Below are 27,130 nucleotides of genomic sequence, written 5' to 3'. Positions count from 1 at the left end.
AGCTGTAAAACAACTTGCTTATCACATAAAATGCCTATCAATATGTAGTTCATATTTTTGTTAACTTAGACAAATTACCATTTTGAGAATTTAGACAGATAGATAGATTTTACTGATCCCAAAACCAGGATACTCAAATGTAGCAGCAGCATGACATACAGTGAAGAGCACAGGATATAAAAATGCAAAGCACACTATGAAAGTAAATACACTTTGGAATAAAAATTAAAATGTATGTGCAAAAAAAGTTGCAAGGTGCAAGTGGTAAAAACTATCAGGTGATGATGATTATTATTATTATTATTTAATTATTGCACATATAATGTTTTAATTCTGGGGCCAGTAATAGAAATACTGTGACATGTAGCCGTCCTACTTGTTTTGTTACCTGGGTGGGTGGTGAAGCTCGGGGTGTGGCGCCCACTGACGATCTGCTGTTCTTCCGGGCTGCAGCCTCCCTCTCCTCTCATAACAAATTTGTTTTAAACCAGGCTACCGAGCGCCCCCTAGTGCTGCCTTGACGTCACTTCTATCTGTCACATGACACCGCTGGCCTGAGCAGCAGGCGGAGATAATTCCTCGGCATCTATAATTAGATGACTAAACTGTATAAACAAACAGCCCCGCATCCATCGGAGGGAACTGGATCGTCTCGATAAACTAAACTCTCGTGATTTAAAGCTAAACGGTTATGGCCACCGTTAAAAAGGACAACAGACTAACGCGCTCCCAAGGCTTTATGTGCGCCGGATTTGCTGGCGTTTTCAGTAAAACCCTCACGTCGCCTTTGGAGGTGGTGAAAATCAAAAGTCAGGTGGGCACTTTTCATTGCAAAAGGGGTTTTTGGCAAAGTTTTCCTCTCATCTACCGGAACGAGGGATTTCGAGGGTTTTGGAAGGGAAACCTCGTCTCTTGTCTCCGGTTGTTCCCCTACACTGCAGTCCACCTGACAACGTATAAAAAGTAAGTAAAACAAACGTCAACGTTTAAAGTAAACCCAAAACAATAGTCTAGCTGACACTTGTATTTTTTTCAAGAGGATTCTTTCGGTATTTATAAATGCTGTATTAGCTTGTTAGCCAACTCAGTTAGCTGACGTTGACTTAGCAGTTTTAGTGAGGAGTATTATCATTTACCGTGAGACACACACACACACACACACACACACACACACACACATCAAAAAAAATCAGAGAAAACAACTTTCATTGGTTTGGTTTTATGAGTTTTGTTAATAAAGGAAGTGGCTCATTCAAGTCATTTGTTTACTGTTGAGTTAAATATACACTTCCTCCTTTTCGAGCCGCAGCTTCTGCTTCCACCCAATCAGGGAGCTTTATTCCCTCGGTCGAGGTTTGTATCATCAGGGAGTAGTAACATCCTGAGTTTTGTCTCGCAGGTATTCTCTAGCCCTGGTTTATCTGGCTAAGAATTGTCCTGCAGTTACTGTTAAATCATAAATGCTTTGGGCGAGAAGCGGGGTTCACCCTGGACAGGTCACCAGTCCATCACAGGACCAACACATATAGACAGACAACCATTCACACTCACAGTCACACCTACGGTCAATTTAGAGTATCAATCAGCCTCGTCCCCTCTTGATGTCTTTGGACTGTGGGAGGAAGCTGGAGTACCAGAGAGAACCCACACAGGAACAGGGAGAACATGCAGACTCACACAGAAAGATCCTGTGCCCGAACCGGGACTCAAACCAGGAACGTTCTTGCTGTGAGGCGACAGTGCTGACCACTGCACCACCTGCCACCTGAATTATGAACATTTATTTAAAAAAAAGAAGAAGAAATAACCACAAAAGCCAGGTAAAAAAACCGTTAAACCCTTCTTATATACATTGTTCCAATTTATTAATTTCTTTGCAGTACCTCGATTTTTAAAAATTGTAGCTAAAAAGAAAATCGTTCTCATTTCGAATAGAGTCGATGCCTGCGAGGTTAGCATGTGGGCAAAAAGCCCTGGTGCTTGTGTCGGGTTACTGCAGGACAAAACGTCCCACAATATGGGAGAGAAATAAACATGCGGAGCGGCGTGGGGCCGTGCCAGCAGTAGGCCACTACGTCATAAATACATTATCTACTATCCGCACTACACTTGTCATGGTTCAGGACACGTGGGAATATAACCACCATCCCGACTGCCCTCCGGTACACGGTGTTCCAGGAAATAGAGCCCTCCTCTATTACATTCTGAGTCACTGTTTCGCTTTTTGACGTGGACAAGACATGATGATAATGTTATCATGTTTTAATTAATTTATCTATTTGGACACGTGTGAAGCAAAGCTCAGTCAATGAAAATAAAATCAGGAAAATGTTAAGAATAAGGTGTTTAGTTCAGCTGTTACTCCATAGCTACCATTGACATCTGGACCAGATGTGGGCTCTGCCCAGGTATTTCAGACCTGGTACAAAGATCCATCCTACTGGGTCGTACGGGACTCGGTGCAGAAACTCTTTACCAAAGCTGTTCAGAGCCATTCTTATGGTGAAAGGCTGATGCATCTGTTGAAACAATTCATGGTCTTTTACGGTACTACATTTCCTGCATTGACTGGTCCTCGCGCTCAGTGGCCTGGTAAACAGTTGCACTGTGATTGCTCATTTTCTTCTTTATATAGATGGAGGTATTTCTGTTCGCAGAGATACGTCTATCTACCAGTGCCGTGAGGTGCACAAAAAGTGAATTTTCCAATTTGTGAGTGTTTTTTTTTAATGCAGACAGACCATGTATGCCAACAGTGCAGACAGGAGCATTGTTGTTAAATAAATGCACTATGTAACACTAATTATATTACAATAGTGTCATACTGACATACGTCAGCCTTCCTGCTTTCTAAAAAAACAAAAACTGATTAACCCCTTCTGGTCAGTGACTGCTTTAAAGTCAGCAGTAAGATCTTAAAATCTTGTGATTACGGATTTTGGATCCGTCAGCTGAGTTCACTTCAGCTCATTCTTTGATTTTGTTAGAAGTGGAGAAGAAGCTTGAAGAATAGTCCGTGTGTGAGGAGCTGAAGACATGCGAAATGGTATTAGTCTTTGAAAGATAAAATAGGAGCTCTGGCTGTGTGCTTTTAATCACCGCCAAACCAAACATCAAGATTCTTTGCGACACGCCTGATGTGTTCTAACAAACAAGCAGAAGATGGCATGATTTGTTTGTAATGTGCTGTAAATACAACCAAACCATAATCATCTCTGCTTTGATTGAAAACAAAAACTGAAAGTGCACACGCTGTAAATCTCTTTCTTTCCACTTTCCACTTGGTGGACTTCTCTTGTTTTTAAGTTCTTTTCTCAGCGAGTTCAGTTTTTGGCGTTTTGATAAGACGCCATGAATTTTGGGGGGATGGAGCATCTGTGGGAGAGCATAAGCAATGGGTGTATTTGTCAGTCTTTCTCCAGAGTTGCTGATAACACTTTTTTAAATGACCAGTCTATTTTCTTCATTCTCTACAATTAAACCTTGATTTTGCCGCATTTTGTGTCCAGGATAATCCACCTCCACATGGATGAACTGGGTTTCGTCTCTCAGTGGAGGGCCATACTCGCCGGTGGACTGGCCGGTGTGGCTGCAGCCCTGGTCACATATCCTCTGGAGGTGGCAGAGACCAGACTCATTGCTCAGAACTGCAGGCAGCCCACGTACATTGGTGTTGTTTGCGCTCTCTCAAAGATCCATGGGAGTGAGGGGCTACTAGCTCTATATAGGGGATTTTCCCTCACAGTCTTAGGTGTGTGTGCTTACTCGTTCAAATTCTCTCATTTCCTTTGTGCATGTGAGTTTGTGAGAATATATTAAGCATTAATGCTGTTAAGTGTTTACAGAAAGGATTAGTGTGCAAGTCACCGTGGGTTTTGAAATTTAGTCTAATTTGTCCTGCCAAAATTTTAATGCAGCCTAATGATGTAGCCAGCCACTGAGCAGTCACACTGGCGTACGGTGGCCCCTAAGGACAAACCATGAACAAAAATACCACAAAAAACCCCAAAACCATAAAAATCATCACTGCAAAAAGAAAAAAAAATGCTGTACTGGTGGGATGGTGACTAAAATATTTAATCTCCAACTGTTTTTATGAGTCTTGTCTAGAGACATCCCATCACATCAGTTCCATATTTAATTGTAACTCACAGTGGACTGTTTTGGTTTTTAGGTGCAGTTCCCTTTTCTCTTGGGTGCTACGCTGTCTACTCGAACTTAGACAAACTCTGGCAGGAGCCTCCCTCTCGCTTCACCTCCCTCCAGAACTTCATCAATGGCTGTCTAGCGGCGGGCGTGGCTCAAACTCTCTCCTACCCTTTTGAAACTGTAAAACGGAAGATGCAGGTTAGTTCCTGGAACGTTTCAGTATAGGACTGCTACAGACCGAACACAGTAGATGGATTGTGTTGGAGTACATGCATGTGTTCATATTGAAGGTATCAGAGCTTGAACGAGCCAACCTTTTAGCTCTTGTTCTGATTCAGAAAGTCTTTGATTAATCTCACGGTGATTGCCATCAGTGTTGTATGAATAACGCTGGGGATCTTTCAGTTGAATGATTGACATTGAAATTTGGCTCATTGAGAATGTCTTTAATCTGCAACTACAATTTTGTGCACAAGAAAATTTCATGAGTGAAGCCTAACATTTATAACAGTAAATTATATTATATTATATTATATTATATTATATTATATTATATTATATTATATTATATTATATTATATTATATTATATTATATTATATTATTAATATATAATATAATTTATAACCTTTATTAACAGGTTTCACAGTGCCGTAGTTTATTGGGCTGCATTCCCACTTTTAATCCATAAGGGGGCAGTATAGACGTTGTTAAAGCTGGCCGTGCTTGGCGATCCAGGGGAAGTTTCATTTCTTTATTCTGAGTACTCTCAGTAGTAAGTCTTTCATGTTAACTTTAATAGAGTCAGAATATTGTCTCCATGTTAGAAAAATATGATGGTAGTAGAAAATATGCTTTCAGGTGTTTCATTCAGATGTGTTCTGTGTTTGGGAGGACACCAGGGGAACAATGGCGCTGCTAAGGGGAGACTACTACATCCTGCCTATTCTAAGCTACCCCGAGGTTCATGAGCAGCTGGGAATGTGAATGTGTCCCGGGTCTGCAGAAGCTATAGATAAGTTTTCTAAAGATAGCAGCAGTTACTATCAGCAGCAGGCCAGAGACAGAGAAAGAGCTTTATGTATCCAGTTCATTACACGATCACATCTGCATTATTTAAATTAGCGCTCCAGCTACAGTCTCAAAGACAGCTAGAAAAGAAATGCCAGAGAGAGAACAGATAGGGAAGCCAGTGAGGATGTTTGCTCAGGGTAATGATGAAGGCATAGTATTGTTTAAATCGCTAATTAAACAAAAGCTTGATGTTTTCTTTCTGATTACACTGTTTGAATTGTAGAAAAGCCTTGTGGACGCTGCTGCCTTTGTGAACCCTGAAACTTGGAGAGATGTATTTCCCTGTCATGCGCTCCTCAGACTATAGGCCAGTTGTGTGGTTAATAAAAAAACCACCGGGCGCATTTGACTTGTTCCACTCAGGAAGCATCTTGTCAGCTATATCGGCCTCTATCGCTTCTGAAAGCTTTCTCACTCTGCCTTTTACTGAGGTGCCATCAGTCCCCTGTGTGTCAGATTTTTGATTTTTCCACTTAATTCTTAAAGGGACATTGTTGCGTTTTTTTTTAAAACATAAAACACCCAGACTTCTTCCAATGGCAATGAGAAATAAGCAGTTTATATCCAGTTAAGAGAGAAAATAGTGAGAATCAAGTACATTTCAGAGTTTTGAAGGTGCATTTGTTTTTAAGGCCCAACAACGTTGTGGTGTCCTAAATATATTGATGACTTACTAGCCATCTGCCTGTATAAAAGAAGTGCTGAAATATGCCCTTTCTACACTGTGTGAAACAGTAGAATTTGGAAAATATTTCATTGGAGGAAGTCGTATATTTCATATTCATGGTGAGAAAAATGCAATTAATTAAGAAAGAAAGACCTTTATAATTCTTGGAAGTGTTCGTCTTTCCTTTCCAAAAAGTGCAAACAAAGTCAAGATGTCAAAGTGAACGTCAAAAGGCACTTGGATATCTGGCAGACCCCAAGCCGCGACACAATCACAAGACACGTTTCTGAGCATCAACAGCTGACAGGCAGCTCGCAGGACAACCGCTCCGAGTAGCTTAACAGCGTCAATGTCAGCAAGTATCAGTTTCAACTGTAAAGACTCGGGCAGGTTTGACAGGTTGAGCTGCAGTGAGAAAGGAAGGTGTTGATAAAATTTCAAAATAGGGACAGGAAGTTTCCCGGGGTCACTGATACTTTAAACTACTTCATGAATTAATAACAGAAAATACTCAGAGAGTATTGAGGCAAACTTTCGCCCCTGGCACTTTTATGCTCAGGCTCTTATTAAAACTCCAAGCAGCTATGAATGTGCCCTTCGAAGTGTGTGGATGAGAGGGAGGTGAAACCTGATACAGTTCAGATTTTGTAGGAGGAAAGGAGCAGACTAATGTATGCAATGTGGTGCAACTAGCACTTACTGTAATCACTAGGTGGCGCTGTGACTTAAATTCAGAGGGTAGAAGTCTTGAGGCCGGGGCTCTTATCTCATGATGTTTAGAGAAGCTTGATCTTTGGAGTCCAGTTACAATGATGCTTATTCAAGGTATTGGAATTGGCCGCCTCGCCATGGTAACACCGCTACGACCATCTGCCACAAATAGACAAACATAACTGAAATATTAGGATTTGGGTGAGGTGACAAATGGAAAAATCCAGTTGTTCGGATGCGTTTGAGGCGCTGCTTTGAGATAATTGTGATACTTAGTAGATTAGCACTGGTCAGCTGACAGGAGAAGTTGATAAAATCAGCAGAGACAAACATCTTAACCACACACTCGGTGCACAGCGATCATGTGACTGCTGCACATTCATTATGCATGTTGATGAAAGTCTTATTTCCTGTCACTGCTTGAGTTGTGTTTGCTGGATATCACTTCACTGTAACCAATCATTCGTTCATTTCACATTGGCCCTTTTGGCAGGCACAGAGCGCTCGCCTTCCTCATTTCGGAGGAGTTGATGTTCATTTCAGTGGAATGATTGACTGCTTCATCCAGGTGGTCAGGAATAAGGGGATCCTCTCACTCTGGACCGGCCTCGCTGCCAACACAATAAAGGTACTTTGTCGAAATTATCATGACATTTCTGTTTCTTTCTGACTTCAGCCACAGTTTGTAGGTTGTGTTACGGTCAAGAGAACAAATTGATACAGCAGCTCTGAGCATGCTCAGGGGCTGAAGTGTAGCCTCTGGCCTATATGGGAGGTGACTTGGGGGGGAGGTGGCAGAGAAAGCAATGCAGAGTGTGTAATTAATAGCAGAAAGATCACGAGCAAGGTGCGCAAAGTCTGTCTCTGGAACAGCATGCTCCACTCTCCAGTTTCACCAGCAAATGTCATGGTGGCTGCATGTTGGTTTACAGAGGAAAGCCTTCGTCACCAGCATTGTTACCAAAATCTGAATGAAAATGCAACTATACATAAATATTGAATAAAAAAAAAAGAAAGTAAATCAAGTTCCGTTCCACGTATCCTCTGGGACTCAATACAAACCAGGTTACACCCTTTAATGATCAAACCTTTCTGATGATTTTTTTCCTATCTTGTCATTGGTTGACAGATTGTTCCCTACTTTGGCCTTCTCTTTACCTGCTTTGAGATGTGTAAGCAGCTCTGCCTTTACCGTAACGGTTACATCGTGTCACCTTTGAGCTACAAACTTGCACCGGGGGTTGACCAGAGCCTCGGGCCGTACGAGCTGGAAGAGGTCAAGCGCTACTTGAAAAACAGGAACTTTGGGTCGGGAGAGTCGTCCTTTGGAAACCGCTGGTGAAACTTCACACGAGAAGATTCTTGTGACAACTGATCACACTTGACTAACAAATTATAGGAGATTGTTGTTCAGGTATCATGTTTTCATGAGATCAACTGTCCTGGCATCAAGTCTACCTCTTACAATACATTGTGTTATCTGTCAGTATTATTCTCTTCATCAAGGAGGTTCGTGTGTCAGTGATTTTTGCCACCGAGCAGGATTACACAAAATCTACATGGCCCACTTTGATGAAACATGGAGGAGGGGAGGCAAGTGGACCAAGGAGGAACTTTAAACATGAGGACAGATCCATTTAACAGTGACAAACAGTTTTTCACTAAATGGGCCTTGGCAGTGACATGAAGTCTCCTTCTAGCTTGACGTTTCTAGTAATCTCTCAGGAAATATCCCATGGAGCTTTTTTAAGGAAGAAACCTGGTATATTTCTAATAATAATGGAAATATATACAGGAATGTATCATGATCTCAGCTGTATAGAATGGGGAGTCTTGGCAGAGTTCTGCAATTTCAAAGTATTTTTTGTCAACGATAATGTGTTTCTAGGATCCTTTTTAATACCTGTGCCTTGAGTTGTATCTATTTATTTTGTTACTTATTTCCGTCGCAAAGTTGCAGCAAAGATGACATGTTTTCACATGAAGTAGGTTAAAATGCTCTTGTATCATAATATATTTTTGAAAGATTCTATTCTAATGTCTAATTATGAAAATGTGCTTAAAACAATAAACCTGAGCTTTTCATTTAGAATGGTGCATTGTTTTACGTTTTAGATCCTAAAGGTTAAGTTTTGAAATTGTGTCAATTTGTCTTTTTATATCTGTCTTTTTTTTCCCTCCAACTCTGGATTTTGACATTCACTTGAACTTTACTGTCATTGTATCCTAAAACAGATAGAAATTATTGATTTCATATTGATATTTTTTTACATCCAGCAACAACTTCAAATCCTTCCATTCACTTTTCTGTTGGGCCCAGTCAGCTGATTCAATCATGTCCTCCTCCACTGTGGGAAAGGAGTGACAGCAGAAGGACACTAACAGGTGGAATGACCTTTACCCACCACAGAAGAGGCCATTGAAGCCTCAGCTGCCTCAAACTGACATGTGACACGACCTTGAGTCATTCTGACCAAGAACTGAGTCTCTCAACGCTAAGCTCTCTCTGCAGCTGTGATGAGATGTGATTCACTATCATTTTCTAGATAAAATGCCATATTGAGGGTTAAAGGTCGTGCAGATATGGGACGATGTCGCTCCGATTAGAAGGATGAAGAGTGGTACCATATCTGAATCGCACATCACTTAGCCCCGCCCACTGCCAGCTCTGTCCACCAATCAAACGCGCCAACTTTTTTTCTCGCGTTCAGTCTCTTTAAATCCCTTCTCCTGTACTTTGGACTCGGCCATTTCAACTCAGCCGGGATAGAACTACCGACCGTGAACGGGACAGCGACTCGTAACCTCAGAAGATGAGTGAACAAGCTATTTCTTTTGCCAAAGACTTCTTGGCTGGCGGCATCGCCGCCGCCATCTCTAAAACAGCTGTTGCCCCCATCGAGAGAGTCAAGCTTCTGCTCCAGGTGGGTGTGACGCTTCCACATGTCGTTTCTGCTTCTGCTCAGTAACTTGCTGCTCCTCTGACACATGCACGGTCCTCTTGCTCGTCGTGTCTGTGTGCAGGGTTAATAGGAAGAAGTGAGTCTGTATGATTAGTCATGTGATGATGCTGTGCTGTTAAGAGTAGTATCTAGATTAAAATGAACCTGCTGAGGCAGATGAGGAATTAACATATTGGACCCATATTTAGACCTGTTACATAATAGACCAGGCAAAATAAAGTCTTTACAGACTCAATGGGATGAGTTTATAAGACAGGGATAACCATCTTTGGTGTCTCTGAATATTTAACTTACTCATCTGTCATGATAGTTTCTGGTTTGGCCTGAAAATAAACGGCCAAGGTCAGTGGAAGGTTTGCGCCATGGCCCCTCTGTGCTGCATTGGGCCTGAGCTCAGCAGCAGCAGGGGAGGGGGGGGGGGTGTGAATAGTTGAATTGATGCCGTCAGAGTTGTACTCTGGCACATGCATGCAAATGTGTTCCAGACAGAACCATCAGAATCATGGGACGGTCCTAAGTAATCCCAGTTTGGAACATTGAGAATATACTAACACTCACTGTCTTTCTTTTTGCTGTTTTAATGATGTTGGACTCTAAAGTGCTTCAATATTTGTGCTTCACTCGCAGGTTCAACATGCCAGCAAACAGATCGCAGTTGACAAGCAGTACAAGGGGATCATCGACTGTGTTGTCCGCATCCCCAAAGAACAGGGCTTCCTCTCATTCTGGAGAGGGAATCTGGCCAACGTTATCCGTTACTTCCCCACTCAGGCTCTCAACTTTGCTTTCAAGGACAAATATAAGAAGATTTTCCTCGACGGTGTAGACAAGCATACACAGTTCTGGAGATACTTCGCAGGGAACTTGGCTTCAGGTGGTGCCGCTGGAGCCACATCGCTCTGTTTTGTCTATCCTCTTGACTTCGCCAGAACTCGTCTAGCTGCTGATGTCGGCAAAGCTGGAGGGGAGCGTGAGTTTAAGGGCCTGGGCGACTGCTTGGTGAAGATCAGCAAGTCTGATGGCATCAAGGGTCTGTACCAGGGCTTCAGCGTTTCAGTACAGGGTATTATCATCTACAGAGCTGCTTACTTTGGCATCTACGACACAGCAAAGGGTGAGTTTTCCTGATCATTAAGAAAGTTCTCCTTTTCTGTTTCTCAGTGGATTTCTTTGCCTTGAGGCTGTTGCTAAAATTGCAATTAATATTTTCTTTTTAGGCATGCTTCCAGACCCAAAGAACACACACATCGTTGTGAGCTGGATGATCGCTCAGAGTGTGACTGCAGTAGCCGGCCTCGTATCCTACCCCTTCGATACTGTCCGTCGTCGTATGATGATGCAGTCTGGACGCAAAGGAGGTGATTAGAAATAAAATATCACCGTCAGCTTCTGCTAATGTGTTTTTCCAGAATGGAGATGTGATTTATTTTTGTTTGTCCTCCAGCCGACATCATGTACAGCGGCACCATTGACTGCTGGAGGAAGATCGCCCGTGATGAGGGCAGCAAGGCTTTCTTCAAGGGAGCGTGGTCTAACGTGCTCAGAGGCATGGGTGGCGCTTTTGTGCTCGTCTTGTACGACGAGCTTAAGAAAGTCCTGTAATGTATTTTTTTTATGCCCATTCTTCATGTGGTAAATTTAACTGTAACATATCTTGTACATTGGATGGACTGAAATGCTGCCATATATTTATAGGGACCAACTAGTATTTTGTTACTAGTTGTACTGGGGGAATCTGCTATGCACTCTTGACCTATGCTTTTATTTTTTTGTCTTGCCCCTCTCCAGAATGTCATTCGCTGAACACAGGAACCTTATCAGAAATAAAGACAACCTACTGAGTAAATTTACTACTGGTTTTGAAATCTAATGCCATGAAAGAGGGTACGATTGCAGGCGGGAGTGTGGCCCAGTGTCTTGGCTGCTCACGCCCGAAGTCACGCCGCCTTGGGAAGCTCTTTGGCACCCTCATGTGTGGAACTTGAAGTCGCGAAGGTCTCCCAGGTTGTAGTTGGTGTCGAGCCAAAATAAGCTGAGAAAGTCACCCTGCTGTCAATATTTCATCCAAGACACTTTAGGGAAATTGATACTCCAGCAAGTTTGCAAGGAAGCCAGACACCCAAAACAATTTATTTGACATAAAGATTTAGAATATTTGCAAAAGTGATTAGATGCTGAGAAAGGCCAAGATTACTCGGATTATTCCAACCTTCTAAATTTACTCTCATCTCCTGCCGAACTTCCTCTGATCCCCAACTGAAGAGTTTAACCTTGAGCTACCAGCCAGTATAAGGCAACTACTCCTGTTCTTATATTCCAACTGAGCAGCCATGTAACAGCGCAAAAAAAAAAAAAGTAGTTTCATATTCATAACTTTATTGCTGAAAGAGGTCGATGCTGACACTTCATCCGGTGTTGATTTATTGTCTTTTGAAGGACTCCCATGACTGGAATTGTTCCTGATACATGATCTTTGCAGCTATAAGGAGCCATGTGGTCATAGTGGCCTCTGGGCCAGGAGTTCTTAGCATGGGGGTCACAAGATGTGTGTGTGTGTGTGTGTGTGTGGGGGGGGGGGGGTTTGCTTTCCAGATCAAATGTGAAAATTATTTTGAAAGTCCTAAATTATTTCTATAGATGAATAGGTCTGTTTGAGTGTGTGTGAGTAATGTTGGGGTCACAAGTCTCTGGCACTTTTATTTTGGAGGTCCTGTGCTTTAAATTTTAAAACTCCCGCTGTAGTCTTAATGCTTCTGCCTGCCTTTTCGAATACGGGACAGTTGTAGCTTATTTTCCTCATTATCAAATGTTTGGCATCATCTTTATTTGACGGCTATCACGTCCGTTAAACCTTTCTGGACTCAGACACATAACTGAGCTACACCACATTCACTTTGCATGATTAACCACATGCTGACTAAAGAAAAAAAAAAAACCCACAGCCATTTTATGGTCCATTTTAAGAGCTGCTGCCACTTGGGAGCATTATTTAACCATTATCCATCCAAGGTTAGAAAAATGAAACTGACTCAATTAAGAGGGTTAACATGTGATCTGAATTTTTGATTAGCCATGATGTAATTGTCAGTAAACCTTCAGACTCATTAGAATATAGTCGGGCTCTCTGTCAACTGCAGCAAACCCTGCATGAAGTATTCATCTCTGCAGCTGTAATCCAGTTGAACCAAGTTACACTGAGGTTTACATAACCTAATTGCGCTTAATGTTTAATTCTGTCACTTCTCTCTGCCTCATAATTTTCTGATATGGCAATAAGACTCTTCACTGACTATAATGTGTATGTCTAAAGCTGATATATTCTGCGCAGAAAGATTAATGTGGACATCCATTGAACTTAAAAAGCACACAGTCTGGTAAGTAGCTTTCAGACACAATCACAGTACAGGACATTCACACAGGCTCTTTAATGGAGGACATGGCCTCATTTTTAGCAGCACTATCAGATTACATGATTTACTGGACTGGACATCTCATCCTTTGAGTACTCAAGAGTCTTGGACGTGACCCCTGACCCAGGAAAATCTGGTTCAATGCTGTGTTTTGACCATTGCATTCACAAAAGTCTCTCTCAGCAGGTAGTTAATCCTTCATTCAGCAGCAGCCCACACTTGTTAAACTACTTGAACGGGGATTAGCCTATCAGGCGCAACGTGGGTCACAATCATTTTCACACTGCCTGTCTGGGAAGCTGCAGATATGTCACGCCTCTATCAGGTCACATGGCTACAAATCAGACAAGCGCCACCCAAAAAGAGCTGGCAGACAATTCTCGTGGTGTTCATTCATGTTTCTCTTTGGCTTGAGATTGCTCTTAGAAAACGTTTTCTCTTCGTGCCCATTTCAGCCGAGCCTCTGTGGTTCTTCCATTGGTTGATAAAATCATAATTTTAAAAGGTGTGAAACAACAGCTGAGCAAATCCAAAGGGCACAGTAACTAAGATCTCCCAGAATTTTTCAGTCCCTAACAGTAAAAGGAGTTTGAGGTCAAGGTGCTGTGGCCTCCTCCTCAAATACACTTATTTTAAGTCTCCAGCCATGCATGCGCTTGTCCATGTGGAGGTGTGCGGGTCACTGATGCTTCCCTTCACTCTGGGCCACTGAAAGCCTCCCGTCAGACAGGCTGTTACATAATTCAGCTGCGAGACTGAATCATGTCATGGCTCAGCTGGGTCGTGACCTCGCCGCTTTGCACTCAGCCTGGAGAAGCTACTTGATGCATCGTAATGTTTTACTCTTCAGGCTTGAATATCATGACTCATACTTCGAGAGCTATTTCTTCACTAAATATTCATCGTGTCCTCCAGTGCAGATGTGATACTTGGCAGTGCTGTGCTGTGTGTTGTTTAACTTAGCAGCTGCAAGATGTATACATAAGGTCCAAACACTGCCATCATCATAAAAATAGAAACCCGTTCGGTCCTCTGATCGGATCTTTGAGGGAAGTGTTTGCGCCACCGTGTGGCTCTTACTGGTACATGTCAACCTTAAGCAAACTTAAGAAGTAGTTCTACAAACAGATAGGTGTTGTTATGAACACTGAAACTAATTTGATTTGTATGATATAGTGTGTTTAACGCGCTCTCAGTAATGGGAGACAAAATCTGCATTTAGATTTGTGTAGAACTGTGTTTTTAAGTTTAGGTTTATATGAGGTTTCTGCTGATTTTGATCTCGGCAGTCAAAAAAATTCCCTCTTTGGGTTTGTCTGTTAAATAGTACTGAGCAGTTATGTTTTTTTGTTTACAAAACCTCCCCCCCAAAAAACTTCTCATGTATCAAGTCACGAAGACATACATCAGCACTCTGTTCAATCGTATAATGTGTATCTGACATGTTAAATGCAGAAAATAAATATAATTTTACAATTAAATCCCTGAAATACCACCTACTTCTTCTTTCATCGAAAAAAAAATCCTAAAAATACAAATATTTTTCAGTCCATTCGTTCAGCTGTTGGACATGCAACATCTACTTCTCTTCATCAGTGTTTGTGCATCGGAGGCTTCGTAGAGAACATCCTCTGCTGAACATTGGACAAGGATTAGAATCCAAAATATTTGTGATCTCACATATCATGCCCAGAAACCCACCTCCCAAAATCAGATTTTCGATGAGCACAGAGGAGGATTTATAGAAAGCATGGGAAATCAGCCTGTTAATATCAAATTCAGCATGTATATACACACCTCATTCTACCCTAGGGATGCATAATATTTGCATTGGCATTGGTACTGACATATTTGGCCTTTTTTCCTTTTTGAATATACTGTACTCTCTTTGCTAATCACGTAAACAACAATGAATATATCCATTTATCGAGCAATATCTATTTTTTTCTAAACGTTTTGATAATAAAGAAAGATGACTTCTTTTTTCCGATTTACAATGTTTAAATGTCTTTTTCTGTAAATCATCCAAAATGTATTTTTTTAACAGACAATATCAAAATCAGTGAATTTAAGTTATCGGCCATAACCAGTTATTATATATAAATTAAATAATCCTATACACTTCCCCACAGTGAAGCATAACCACTCAATCAAACAATTAGAAGCAAACAACATATTGGTGACAAAGGGGGGACTTTAGGCATTTATTTTGTTTAACAAATCAACGAAATAAACAATAAGAAATTATTCATAAGTACCACAATAATATAACGAAGACTAAAGCCTGGAAATAAAGTACGACAGTGCTCAGCTAGCTAGCTTGCTAGCTCAAAGTGTACCTGTGGATTGCAGTTACAATCAACGGACCGTCATCAGCCAATCACAGCGTCGCTTTCACTCGCCCGACAAACGTTCGTGTGTTTCCGCTCTTTGACTTCGTGCATCGAAGGAAGACCCAGCGTCTCCTCCTCGCTGCTGAAGATGTGGCTGAGCACGCCAGCCTTGACTATGTTAATCTCTTTCCTTCTCAAAGTTGCTTGCGAGAGGAGTGTGTTGTAAGAGAGGAAGATGTGTCTATGGCGTGTCTCCATCGCCATAACCTTGGTCTTGGTCTGGTACTTTTCAGACTGCCGCACCGTGATACAATACTTTTTAGGTTTCTTTTGTTTTTCAACTCCTCTGTTATTCGGAAACGGCGGAAGAGAGAGCGGCACCCAAACGGACGAGGAGACGAGAGAAAATCCTCTTCAGGTACAAAATATCTCCACCGAGTTTTCTTTGTCGGGGTTAAACCAATACGAACGATTGACATTTGCGTCTGATGTGATGACATTTTACTCAGCCTTCGAGTCGTAAACACGCTTGCACGTTTACAAAGGTTGCATTGATGGCCTTAAAGTTCCTACTCAAGGATTAGTTATGGGTTGTCATGTTTACTAGCTTCAAAACTAGTCAAATATTGAAGTATCAGTCACAGCCTGAGGGGCTTTTTCGGTATTTTAAATACCAAAACTTGTTTTCACGCAGTCCCATTTGACCTAGTGTTCACTTCATGTCCTACATGTTTTGAATATGATCACTTCCTTGCTCATATTGGCTGTGTGTTTTCGTTGTTGTTGTTGTTGTTGTTGTTTTTTTTCCCCAGGAAGCTGCTGATGGACAGCTGCTGGGTGAGTGGACTGATGAAGAGAGTGGCAGCCAGGTTGAGACCCCTCAGTCCCAGTATCCATATGTAAAGAAGTCTCTACAGCAAGGTGAGGCATGTGGAAGTAGACGACAACATGTGCTCTTGTTTGGTTCTCTGTCCACTTTTAGAAGTGCACTGTGGTAAATGATAATTGTGGTTCTGCTTTTGACCTCGGTGCATTTTTTCCCCCCCTTCTCCTTGCTGTGTTTTGACTCGACACAGTTGAGGAGGACGGTTTTTTCATAGACACATCTGCAGCTGGAGCTCATGTTACATGAAGCGAGGAGGGGCTTTGAGGAAGGACAAGGGGGAAAACACCCTCTTTGTAGATGGGTTGTACAGTATGTACATGTTATATGTAAAACAGGAAATAGCAGGGGGTGTGATACATCATTGAAAGCTGTGTTTGCTTGTTTGCCTAACCTTGATTTAATCAGCTGGTATGTGGTTATGATTGATTTTGCAGCCGTGAATGAGAATGTTGAACATCTACATTCGTAATTTCCATTTAAATTACTCACAGATTCTGAAAACGGCGATAAGAATTTTGCCTTGAAAACATTTTTTTTCCCTCTCCTGCATCACTTGTGCGTGTGATTCCAGAATGCAGAAACAGCCTCCTGCCTATATTTAGCTTGAGGCTAATGGCCACTGACAGCTACAGCAACAAAACAATAGCGAAACTGTCCAAAAACATCAGTTTACAAGCTCTCAGGTGCATCATCTGGTATAATCCACATCATCTTAATCCCGCCATACGCTCAGTAAACCGCAAACACTTCTATTGAAGATTTTAAAAATAGAACCCAAGTGAAACACTCCGAGTTCATTACTACAGTGAGTTGGTTTAACTGGATGTGCCAGCTGGTCACGCTTGGCGCAACAGTGGACGAGCACAGAACCAGAGGTGTTATGGTTTCTTAGCTCAAATCAGAGTGTTGTGTTGAGCTTCCAGCGGGATAAAGAAGACGTGGATTATACAGGATGATGCACCTGAGAGTTTTATAGACAGACATTTGTTGGCTAGAAGCCTCTATAAGCTTCTAGTTAAATAAAGAAGTGATGCAGGAGAGAAACGAAATCCTCATGAGCTAAAAACACACACTTCTGAGTACCGGAGAGGCAATTGGCAACAGGAGCATCGGCCAAAATTCTCATATTGGTTTATCACTCGTAGCACTGAAATTCTGCGATGTTTATTCATCATTAAAAGAAAACGCTGAGGCAAAACCCTTTCGTGGATGTTTGTGTTGAAGCTTGAAATGAATAACATCCATAGGATTTCTGGAGCTGACAAGTGGAAGTGGAGTATAAAAAGCAACTTCAACTTTCACTGGCAAGTCCTTGAGTTTGATGTTCAGTAGGAGTTGGAATGTGGGAGTTCGGAGTTGATGTGAATTCTGGTGGTGTTGTGTGTTCACAGTGTTTGAGTGTGCCTACGCTCAGCTGGTCCTGCCGTGGTACTGTGTTCCTGAGCCGTGTGAGCGGCAGCCTCTGCATCAGGTGCTCAGCAGGGAGTTTGACTTCGTAATCGACCGGATCATTGAGCGAGCCAAAGGCTTTGATGTTTGCCAGGCTGTCGTGGGCTCAATCCGTATTTTGACCCAGCACTTGCATAATGCGAAGCAGCCTGACAGGTGAGACTTCACACCATATTTCTCGTGGAATGACTCAATATTCATATTGGTGCTGCTTCAGCTACGTTTTCCCCTCAGGAATGTTTCTGAACTCTATAAAAAGCTTCAGTAGCTTTTATTATCTATGAATAATTTACCTAACTTTATTGGATCACACCTGCAGTCACGTCCTGATGGCTTTTCTTCTTAGAAATGGTGTATCAGGAATGATGTGTTTCATTCAATCTCGAGATTTAGATCAGGTGATTTCCCCATCTGTGGTGAGGAACATTGTTGAACCAGATCGGTCTTATTAATTGTTGGGTTTGTTTCCGTCCCAGAGAGCTTTTGTTCAGCTGCAGAGCAGAGGAGATTGCACTTCTCAGGGAGTTGTCTGATGCTCTGGTACGTAACCTTTTTCCCGAACACCTCTGGGGACAAGATGTCAACCGCTGTGCCTTAAATGAGATTGTTGCCTTAAAGGGTAAGGTTGCATTCAATTCTCTAGACTTACATAAGGGCTAAGCCTCCAATGAGGTCTTGTACAAGTGTGATTTGTATGTAATCCATCATGGTCCGTAGCATCGTCAAGCCTAGAACATGAATTTTGGGGTTGCATGAAAGAACAGATTTGCTAATTCTTCTTAGGGGTTTCTTCTTCTAAAAAAAAGTTTTATTTGGTAGAAGTCTTGCTGTGCAATGTGTGTCCAGGCTGTTACAATAAATGATTTTATGGCTGTAGGTTTTGTATTTTGGTTTCTGATGAGTGTTTTCATCATTTGCAACTGATTGGGGTCATTTGGTTTCGTTTGGAACTGTCGCCAATATTATTTCTGTGAAAATAATTTTTCCTCTCATGATGTTTTTCGCAACCTTAACTAATCCCGATGATCTAAGGATTATATGTGATTACATGCATATTCTGCAGTTTTGTACTACTAATTTTCAACTAGATAAAACAGGAAGTTTCCTGCGAAGGGCCAGATGAGAAGAATGCTTGTTGTCATACATTCTAAGCATGATTATTTTGTTCAGTACTAAACTTTTCACATTGGATTTCTGTGAATTAATTCAGTTTAAAAAAAACAAAAGAACCTAATGAACAAAGTGGATTTAAAAAAGAAAATTAATCCACTAAGTGAGGACTTAAATCCAGCTTTTAATTGTCTTCAAGCTGGGACTCGCTTTGAACTGTACGAGGTTTGAACGAAATCTCACCTCGTGGGGATCGTTTTTTTTTTTTTAGCAAAATATCAGAGTTGGTGGCGTTTCCACGGTAACCCAGTATTACACAAACTCACAGTCTTCAAAGTTACCCCTCACCAAGTTCTTTAGGTGTTTTTTGACCATATTTGGAAATGCATACTGCTGTAAAGGATTCAAGTATTGTGGCTGTTTTGTCAGGTTTGGCGCAGCTGGTGTCATGGCTGTCGGACCCAGACAACCTTAACCAGCTGGTGGTGAACCAGCTTGACATCGTTTCTCCCAAAGATTCTGTGGCAGAGCTGTGTGGCTTAGACCCGGAACAAGCCTCTCTGGCTTCGCAGGAGGGGGACAGGGAGGGCAGTGAAGAGTGAGTGGCTGTCGTCCTCTGCACCCCGCTGGCTTGACTGGACCATCAAAGCAACTGTCAGTTATTCGTTGTGATGAAAGTAGAACTGACCTGTCTTCGTTTGGCTGTCCTTTGTTTTATACCAGGAGCTCAGAGGAAGCAGAAACCTCAGCCAGCAGCATGATCAAGGGCAAAAGGAAAGGTTTGTTTTTGTGAATGAATTCTCCAACTACAGGGCCTGTTTGATTTATAGCTCTGTGACAACGAAACCTGTAAGAACAGCACACACAGTTTTACCCTGGTTTTCTGTTTTTTTGAGTAAAAACAAAAAAACCCTTCCTGGATATTCTTTAGGAGGCAGATTGATGGTATTTGTATTAGAATAAAGAACTGTGCCTGCCTGAAGACTTGTACAACAGTTTAATTAATTTCATTGTGTTGTGATATTTCAATATTTTTTGTGTTACAGCTTTGCTTCCAGCACATAATTAGTCCCTTGTTTCCTCTGCCAACAGATATATTCACCGTCTTCAATCATCTCCGGTTTATTTGTCTCGCAATTTATCAGCATTGATGCCACGATAAAGAACCATCTGATATGCTACTTGCATATTTATTGTAATATTCACATTGCATGTTCTGGGGGGGGGGGGGGGCGCAACTCCTTAATTTGCTACTATTTGTCTACGTAATCTAACTCTGATCGAATGTTAATTGATTAGCCGTCACATACATCACGAGCTTTGAAAGTTTGATTACTCCTCATTTCTATGCCCGCATGCCAGAATAAATGTACATTTTACCCTCCTTTTCCCTGTCACAGTGACGCTCAGGCACATTTTTGCTTCCTCACAAAGTTGTGCAGATTTTCCGTCTAACTGCTGATTTCAAAGAACAGGGTTCATTTACTGTCCTCCCCTGAACCTGATCTGTTTAGTGACTCTCGATTGAGATACGCTCAGAATTCTCATTGACTACCGTTCATTGCTCTAAGCTAACTAGTGGTTAGCGAGTCTCTGTTGGTCTCAGCTCTCTCATACACAAAGAGGAGAGAAGGGCATCCATCTTCCTGTCCTCATCAGAAGAGGATGGCAAAAAGTTTTTTACCCAAAAAAGTCTATTCTTTTAAATCATCATGAAGATCAAAAAAGAATGTGATGTTATATTTTTCATATCCAACAGTCACAGGAGATTGGTGGTGTACAGACATCAAAATAAATTACAATGTGTATAGTGAAACAAACTGCGAAATGATCTAATCCGTGTCTGGTGTTCATTTTTAGGCAACAGATTAAAACAAGGGTGGTCTAAATTTGTGGACAAGATGAAAACCAAGAGAGCCAAGAAGAAGAAGATGAAGCAGATGGAGCAGGAGCTGGTGATGAGGATCATGGCTATCCAGGGAGATGTGTCCAATGAGGACGATGTCAGCAGCAGGGAGGGCTCCGTTCACAGCCTGCAGGACTCTGACAGGGTGATGCACACACTGCAGTATGTTACACTGGAGATGACAATTTGTGAAACATGACAGATTCATTGTTGTTTTTCGGCTAAAACACCATTAGGAGGACAGCGATCTGGAGAACTACTTGACAAGCGTCCAAGAGGATATGATGGAATTCAAGCTGTCTTATGAAATGTGGCGCGTTGGCTGCTGGGCTGTCAGCATCCCTCATGTGAGTTATAAATATCACTCATGGTGTGGAATGTCCCGGAGGCCTGTTATCTCTCTGCTGAGGCTCTGTAAAAGCTTGTCCTTGGATGGTATGTTAATGTTTGAGTCACCGTTATCTGCATTGTAGGCTGACTGGGAGAATGAGGAGCTAATCTTCACAGTTCACCTGGAGGAAAAGGACAGCCCTGAAAATCTACACTGGGACATTAAGAAGACGTACATTGATTTTATATATTTCCGGAACAGATGGCAGGTAAAGGGCAGCCAAAGAGCCTGCTTGGTCTGTTGAATGTGTTGAAAATCCTGCAGTAGAGACTGAGTAGGGGAGTTTAATTCAAACCCAGTCCAGGTGTTTTCTCTGCTGTGATGTTAAATTGCTAGCTTTCAAAATTATTTAAACATGGAAGGGGACGCAAGAGAATAGTACTGCTTGATCAAAAAAATCATCCATCAAAAATCAAAATAATCCCCCATCAAGTTGGTCAATATTTAGGTGTCATGATCATTAGCATTCCGCATCTTACACTGCACTAACAGTCAATGTCATATTAACTGCCCAGCCCTAGCGCAGAATATTTTTCAGGAGTCATTATTGTCTCAGCTTGTCTCTGCCTGCCTTGTTTTGTGAGGGCCAGAGGGATGATGAGAATTAGAAGTGGATCTAAATTAATAGTAAGAATCCGGGCCAGTGGGGACCAAACTGCAATACTACTGAAACTACAAGAGCTACAATATTTAAATGAAACTGTAGGTTTCTTTTTGCTTTGCCTGGCTTAGAAACACAAGGTATTTGCTCCAAACTCTTTGCCTATGATGAGCCAGAGGGAAGCACTGGTGAGAAACCAAATCACAAACTTTGTTTCACGAGACTGGAGTGTGACCTCTGTGCACCACAACGCTGAAACGCATTCACGCCGTAGTTTTTTTTAAAGACAAGTGCATCCTCAAGCACTTTTAAATCCTCATATTTATTTTTCCCGTGTTCCAGGACTCGATCAGTCTGCCCCCAATCTTGGCGCTGGAGGAGTTGCAGGTCAGTGATGAGTTCAAAGAGGAAGCAAAAGCATCAGTGGAGCACTTCCTGCAGGTGAGGAGAAGTAGAAAAAACCGGTGGACTGATGCATTGCAGCCGAGAAGCACAACATGACTCAATTTCTTATCTTTTCTTTTTTTCTCCCAGGAACTAATATCTGATAGTCTGATTGGTCGCACTCAACCGGTGTTTCAGTTCCTCTGCCCTCTCGATAAACTGCTGAATGAAGAGGAACATTATGGAGGCGTGTGGGGCCTTCTGAGCAGCTTGGCTTACTTCCTGACCCCAGCTCACGAGGAAGAAGAGGTGTGGGTTCATAAGAAATACCTAATATCTTCAAGGACTGCACAGGCACTGTTTTGTTTTAATTGTTGAATGAATGCAATGGCAAGATGACAGCCAAAACTAAATTGATTTGATGTACTAAAAAGCATGAACTTAATTGCCAGACTGCTACATGTACAGTATACCAGCTACATTGTTCTTCCGCGTGTCCTCTGGTGACGGGGGAGTGTTTTCCTGTTGCCACCCATCTGGTGACTCATGATTCCATCTATGTTGTGGAACGTCTCAAATCGCTTTATTATAATTGCGATGTTTTCACATGTTATTCACCTGTTGAAGTGGCTGGTAGACTGAGCACAACCGCCCCTTTGTCAAGCTGTAAATTTCCAACCCCTGTGATCTTCTCAGATCTCAGCAGTTATTTATGCAAAATATAAAGTTACAATTTCCAACTAGAATGATCCCTAAATCAAAACCAGCCATTTTCTAGAATCACATCTGTTTAAGAATATCAAATTTCAGTGGTATGCCACGCTGATATGTGACCGAGACCTCTGAGCATGAATATCTTTACCCTTCATCTTTGGGTCCCACTGGACATTTGTGGCTAATTTGAAGAAGTTCCTTTGAGGCAGTTGTTGTTGTGATTATGTGAGGTGACAGTCACCTTTAAGGGAAAAAAAAAGTTGTCTGTTCATCCTCGCGTTTGTTTGTGCCAAATTTAAAAGAATTAGGTGTCCCTGAAATGTCTCTAGCCTGCAGCTACCACTTGCACAGAGGCATAAAGATTGCCCGTAAACATGTCGTGTGCACCATTTGTAAATGGCTCTTCTTAAAACATTTTTTTATAGGTTTGCAAAGGTTCTGGTGCCCCATAAAGGACACGGGTCAGCTGTCACACCTTGATTGTTCTCTATTTTTATAGAACACCAACCCTCAGACAGAGACCCCAAATGAAACCATCCCACCATCTCCACCGCGACAATCTTTAGAAGAACCCCGCACGTGGACTGAGAAGGGCAGTGATGTCGCGAGCGCTTCCCTCCCAACTATTGTGATCTCCCAGTGTGAGTCTGATTCAGAATCGCCTGAGGAAGCTGAAGCTGAAAAGGAGCCTCTGCCTGCTGTCGGCTCAGACCCCTCTAGCCGGAGTTGCTCCCAAGACAAAACCGAGGACTCTGATAATCCTTTAACTTCACACTTTAAAATGATCATCAGGGGAATAACCCGATCGAGGTCACAGGAGTCTCTGTTGTCAACAAAAAACCCTAGTGAGGAAGACCAGCCTCATTCAGACTGCACACCACAGCGAAGCCAAAATGGAGGTTTACCTGGGGAGAGCTCAGAAGGCCTGTCGTGGCTTAATTTCGGTTCAAGGTCGAGCAAAAAGGAGAAAATATGTTTTCGAATATCAGGTGGATCTAACAAGTCGAGAGGCAAGGACCAGGGGACTGTACCACGAGTGGAGGACTCCCAGTGTCCCAAGACCCAAGTCAACTGGGAGCAGCTGGAGGCTACTAAAGCCATATTTGACCTGCTGAAAGAAATCTCTGGTTTGTTCACAGTTTAGTGGCTGAGTCGTTAATGTGTTCAGAATGTTTGAACATCTTTGTTGGATCCAAGAAAATCATGCTGAGACTTAAAGAGATTAGCGTCTTTATTAGTCATCACTTGGTATTTTGGGTTGAAAGCCTGAGATGTTTTGATGAAATCTTTGAGTGGTGCGTTCTTGCTCACAGCAAGCTCCAAACCAAACGGCATTGTAGTTACAAGCTAAAGATAAAAGTGAAATGATTGACACGAATAGAGCATCAGTGTGGCGTTAATGCTGCTCAGTTCATAACTTCATAGAATACTAAGCCATGGCTAACTGGATTTGATGTTGAGTAGCAAATGTTTCTTTAAAAATGCTCCATCAGAGACGCAACTTTGAACTTTTCAAGCAAACTTATTTGACAGCTTTTCACTTCATTTCCTAAACTGATGGGATTTGTTTGCTGGATAGTAGAAAGAGGCATTCAAACAACTGAGATCAGTTTAATGCTCAACCTGAAATTGTCTGTAGTTTTGTTTTTAAAGGAACAGGCCAATTTATTGGGAAAATAGTTTTGTCATCCTCCCCACAGCCGGACGAGAAGATCGGCTTCTCTCTTGTGTGTGCAGTCGGAAGCTGAGACCACGGACCTGACTGCTAGTTAGTTTTGAGCAATGAATTAGAAGGAAAGGGAAATAAAGGGATGTGTTAGCATACCCTTGACCAAAGATGTAATCATCCTCATCCTCTCTGGCAAAGACAGCCATGATTAGTAGTAGCAGTCGCTTTTTCTTTTTTTTTTTTTACTCTATAAAGGTTTTGTTTGCCAAAGTTTTAATGTGCAGCATCAAATCACAAAAGTAGTTCTGGCTATATGCCTTTATCTATGTCTAACAGTTTTAAATGATTTGATGACAAATGTTCAACAACCCTAGTTCAGGAATCTGATGGTTTTTATGCAGATATGCTAACACTTCCCATCCTGTACTGTTCATTGAGCTAAGCTAATCTCTCAGCTGGTCTCTGGATCTCTGCTCCTTCACCGTAGGCGCAGAGGGGAGAACAATGTCTGTCCCCTTGTCTAGTTGAGTGTATTTTCCACAAAGTTGAGATTGAGTTGAATGAGTAAATGTGTCCTATGAAAGGATGTGATAGGGTGTTGAAATTGCAGAAAATGAACGGTCAGCTTGAAAACATACGTTGCGCCGTTCAAGTCCAGTCAGCTGACAACAGCCCCAATTAATAGACACAAATCTTGAAAGTAGCTATGAGCGTTGATCTGCATCGAATGACTTTGACCTGTCTCCCAGAACGTTTTTGACTGAAAAACTGAAACTTGAACAACAGAATGGAACTTTCAAGATTCTCTTGTCTATAAAGGCTGATACTCTTTCCTGTCTTCATAGGGAACTCCATTCTTATAAACATTTTTGATGCCATCTTGAAACCTGTCTTACCCATCTTGAAAAAGTAAGTTTCGTCCATGCTTGATGATGTTTTTGTGTCTTGGACTGAATGTTTCTGACTGAAGTCTTCCTCTCCAGGAAAGTGAACTCTTTCTTAAACAAGATGAACCCAACAGAGGTGCAGATGGCTTCATACATTGACACGCTGCGGGACAAACAATGGCCGCAGGTTCCGGCAGCATCTCCTCCACCCGCTCGCACGGACGAGGAGAAAAATGAGACCAAGGATCGAGCGCACCACCTCATCAACGCTCGATGTAGGCAACTGATCATTCTAATCTTGACATGATTTTTTTTTATCCGTATGGCATGAAAACACAACAAACTGTGGGCCCTTTTCATACACCGAGGCTTCGTGCTGTCAGACTCACCAGCAGTGGTGCAGAAATGCTTGATCAGAATCAGAAAATGATGTGTTGATTGATTTTGTTCTCTCTGTAGATTCAAACTACCTTGTCCTCAAGAAAACAGATATGGAGTCTGTTTTTAATCTTTTCCAGGACAGTGACAAGAACAAAACTTTGATTTACGTAAGTGCCTTAACTTGTGCTTTCACCATCTTGTAGTGTGGTGTCCACGTCTTGTCCCCATGAAGTTACTGACTTTGTTTTCCCCACAGATGCTCTTGTCATTCCTCCTACGGGAATTTTTACCCAACGAGCATTCCCTAAATGTGAGCGCTGCCGCACTACAGAGAGTGACCAACCCCTCCACCTGATCTGTGAATCCATGCCTGTGTTTGTTTTGTTTTTTAACAATTGAAATTTTTTAGAAAAATCCCATTATTTATTAAATGCCTTAATCTATTTGCGACCGTTACTGTGTAGGTGTGAGTTAACCACTTCTCTCATGTTTTTACCTCAGAGTTATAAACATGGCGTTTATTTCTCAGTCCTGTGGTTTTTGTTTTGTATTGTTGAACTGTGCATTGACTCTTCTATCCATTGTGACTTTGTAAATCTGAATCTGTTGGAGCCATATTTGACACCTCGAATGTAAAAACTTAAAAAAAAAAAGAAAGAAAAAAAGAAATCTAGTAAATAACTTTTCCATTAGGGTTTGGTTTCCACCCTTCACCTTTCCACCTGAATCAAGTACAATTTCCTAAATGTTCTTGTGTCACTTGGAGCACTCGTGGAGGTGTTTTATGATGGCTGAAAGGACTTTTTAACACAATAGATTATTTCAGAATTACTGATGACATTCATTTGCCAAAGCTAGTACAGCAACAGCAAACTTGAAGAAATGTATTAATATATGGAATGAATTCTGAATAAAATATTTTATTTAAAACTTTCGGTTGTGTTACTCTCTTAATGTCCAATTTAGGTGCTGTGAAAGAAAATTGCCGTAAAGCAGCTTAATTGCTTAGAAGTAGCATTTAAACTAAATGAGTTAATCCACCCGGGGAAATCCTATAAGTAAAGTCTGAGATGAATTGGAATTGTTGTTGTAATAAACAGCTCCGTTAAAGTGGTTGTCTCATCACATTTTTATTGGATTAAGCTCTGAGCAAATTAATTTGTGTAAGCATCTGGATTTGAACCACCTAAATGTTTTCTTTTTCACGCTCAAAGGCAACCTATAGAGCTTATTACAGAGTGAAGCAGAGGAACAACAAATAACTCAATTAAAAATAAAAAAGGAAACGTCTCAGCTCTTCAAATTCCATAGTTGAGGGAGATGGAGGCTAAACGTAGCTTCACCATGATGAGTTTTGACTCGGAACAACCAGAAGTCCTGATCTGACAATTGAGGCCATTTTTTTTTTAAACAATCCATCCATCTTCTTCCTCTTATCCTGTTAAG

The 27,130-nt window shown here is 41.7% G+C and overlaps 3 protein-coding genes across 4 annotated transcripts; all 3 read left to right on the top strand.

Moving 5' to 3' along the window:
* The first annotated feature begins 511 nt into the window (after window positions 1-511).
* On the top strand, window positions 512-8,686 carry slc25a43 (solute carrier family 25 member 43). Of its 2 annotated transcripts, XR_015119053.1 has the most exons (6): window positions 512-963; window positions 3,510-3,751; window positions 4,175-4,347; window positions 7,094-7,228; window positions 7,730-8,014; window positions 8,107-8,686. XR_015119053.1 is itself a non-coding variant. In XM_086222686.1 (5 exons), exons 1-5 carry the CDS (start codon window positions 692-694, stop codon window positions 7,940-7,942), a joined length of 1,035 nt encoding a protein of 344 aa, XP_086078812.1. In that variant the 5' UTR covers window positions 512-691; the 3' UTR covers window positions 7,943-8,686. The 2 variants fall into 2 exon arrangements, 1 of the variants encoding a protein (XP_086078812.1); XM_086222686.1 differs by having other exon boundaries at window positions 7,730-8,686.
* Window positions 8,687-9,320: 634 nt separating this feature from the next.
* On the top strand, window positions 9,321-11,480 carry slc25a5 (solute carrier family 25 member 5). Its single transcript, XM_086222685.1, has 4 exons — window positions 9,321-9,524; window positions 10,191-10,677; window positions 10,781-10,921; window positions 11,008-11,480. The coding sequence occupies exons 1-4, from the start codon at window positions 9,414-9,416 to the stop codon at window positions 11,163-11,165; spliced, it is 897 nt and encodes a 298-aa protein (XP_086078811.1). The 5' UTR covers window positions 9,321-9,413; the 3' UTR covers window positions 11,166-11,480.
* Window positions 11,481-15,368: 3,888 nt separating this feature from the next.
* On the top strand, window positions 15,369-26,618 carry LOC147251283 (uncharacterized). Its single transcript, XM_086221822.1, has 16 exons — window positions 15,369-15,724; window positions 16,119-16,227; window positions 17,584-17,797; window positions 18,118-18,260; window positions 19,181-19,349; window positions 19,475-19,530; window positions 20,612-20,802; window positions 20,894-21,004; window positions 21,131-21,256; window positions 21,992-22,090; window positions 22,184-22,342; window positions 23,247-23,874; window positions 25,262-25,325; window positions 25,400-25,578; window positions 25,763-25,851; window positions 25,941-26,618. Exons 1-16 carry the CDS (start codon window positions 15,542-15,544, stop codon window positions 26,037-26,039), a joined length of 2,619 nt encoding a protein of 872 aa, XP_086077948.1. The 5' UTR covers window positions 15,369-15,541; the 3' UTR covers window positions 26,040-26,618.
* The last annotated feature ends 512 nt before the right edge of the window (window positions 26,619-27,130 follow it).

The sequence above is a fragment of the Aulostomus chinensis genome, chromosome 13 (assembly GCF_037954235.1).
Source record: "Aulostomus chinensis isolate RoL2024-O1b breed Wild chromosome 13, RoL_Achi_v1.0, whole genome shotgun sequence".
NCBI classification, from domain to species: domain Eukaryota; kingdom Metazoa; phylum Chordata; class Actinopteri; order Syngnathiformes; family Aulostomidae; genus Aulostomus; species Aulostomus chinensis.
The sequence above is the reverse complement of the archived record's forward strand: the minus strand, read 5'-3'. Positions and strand labels throughout refer to the sequence as shown.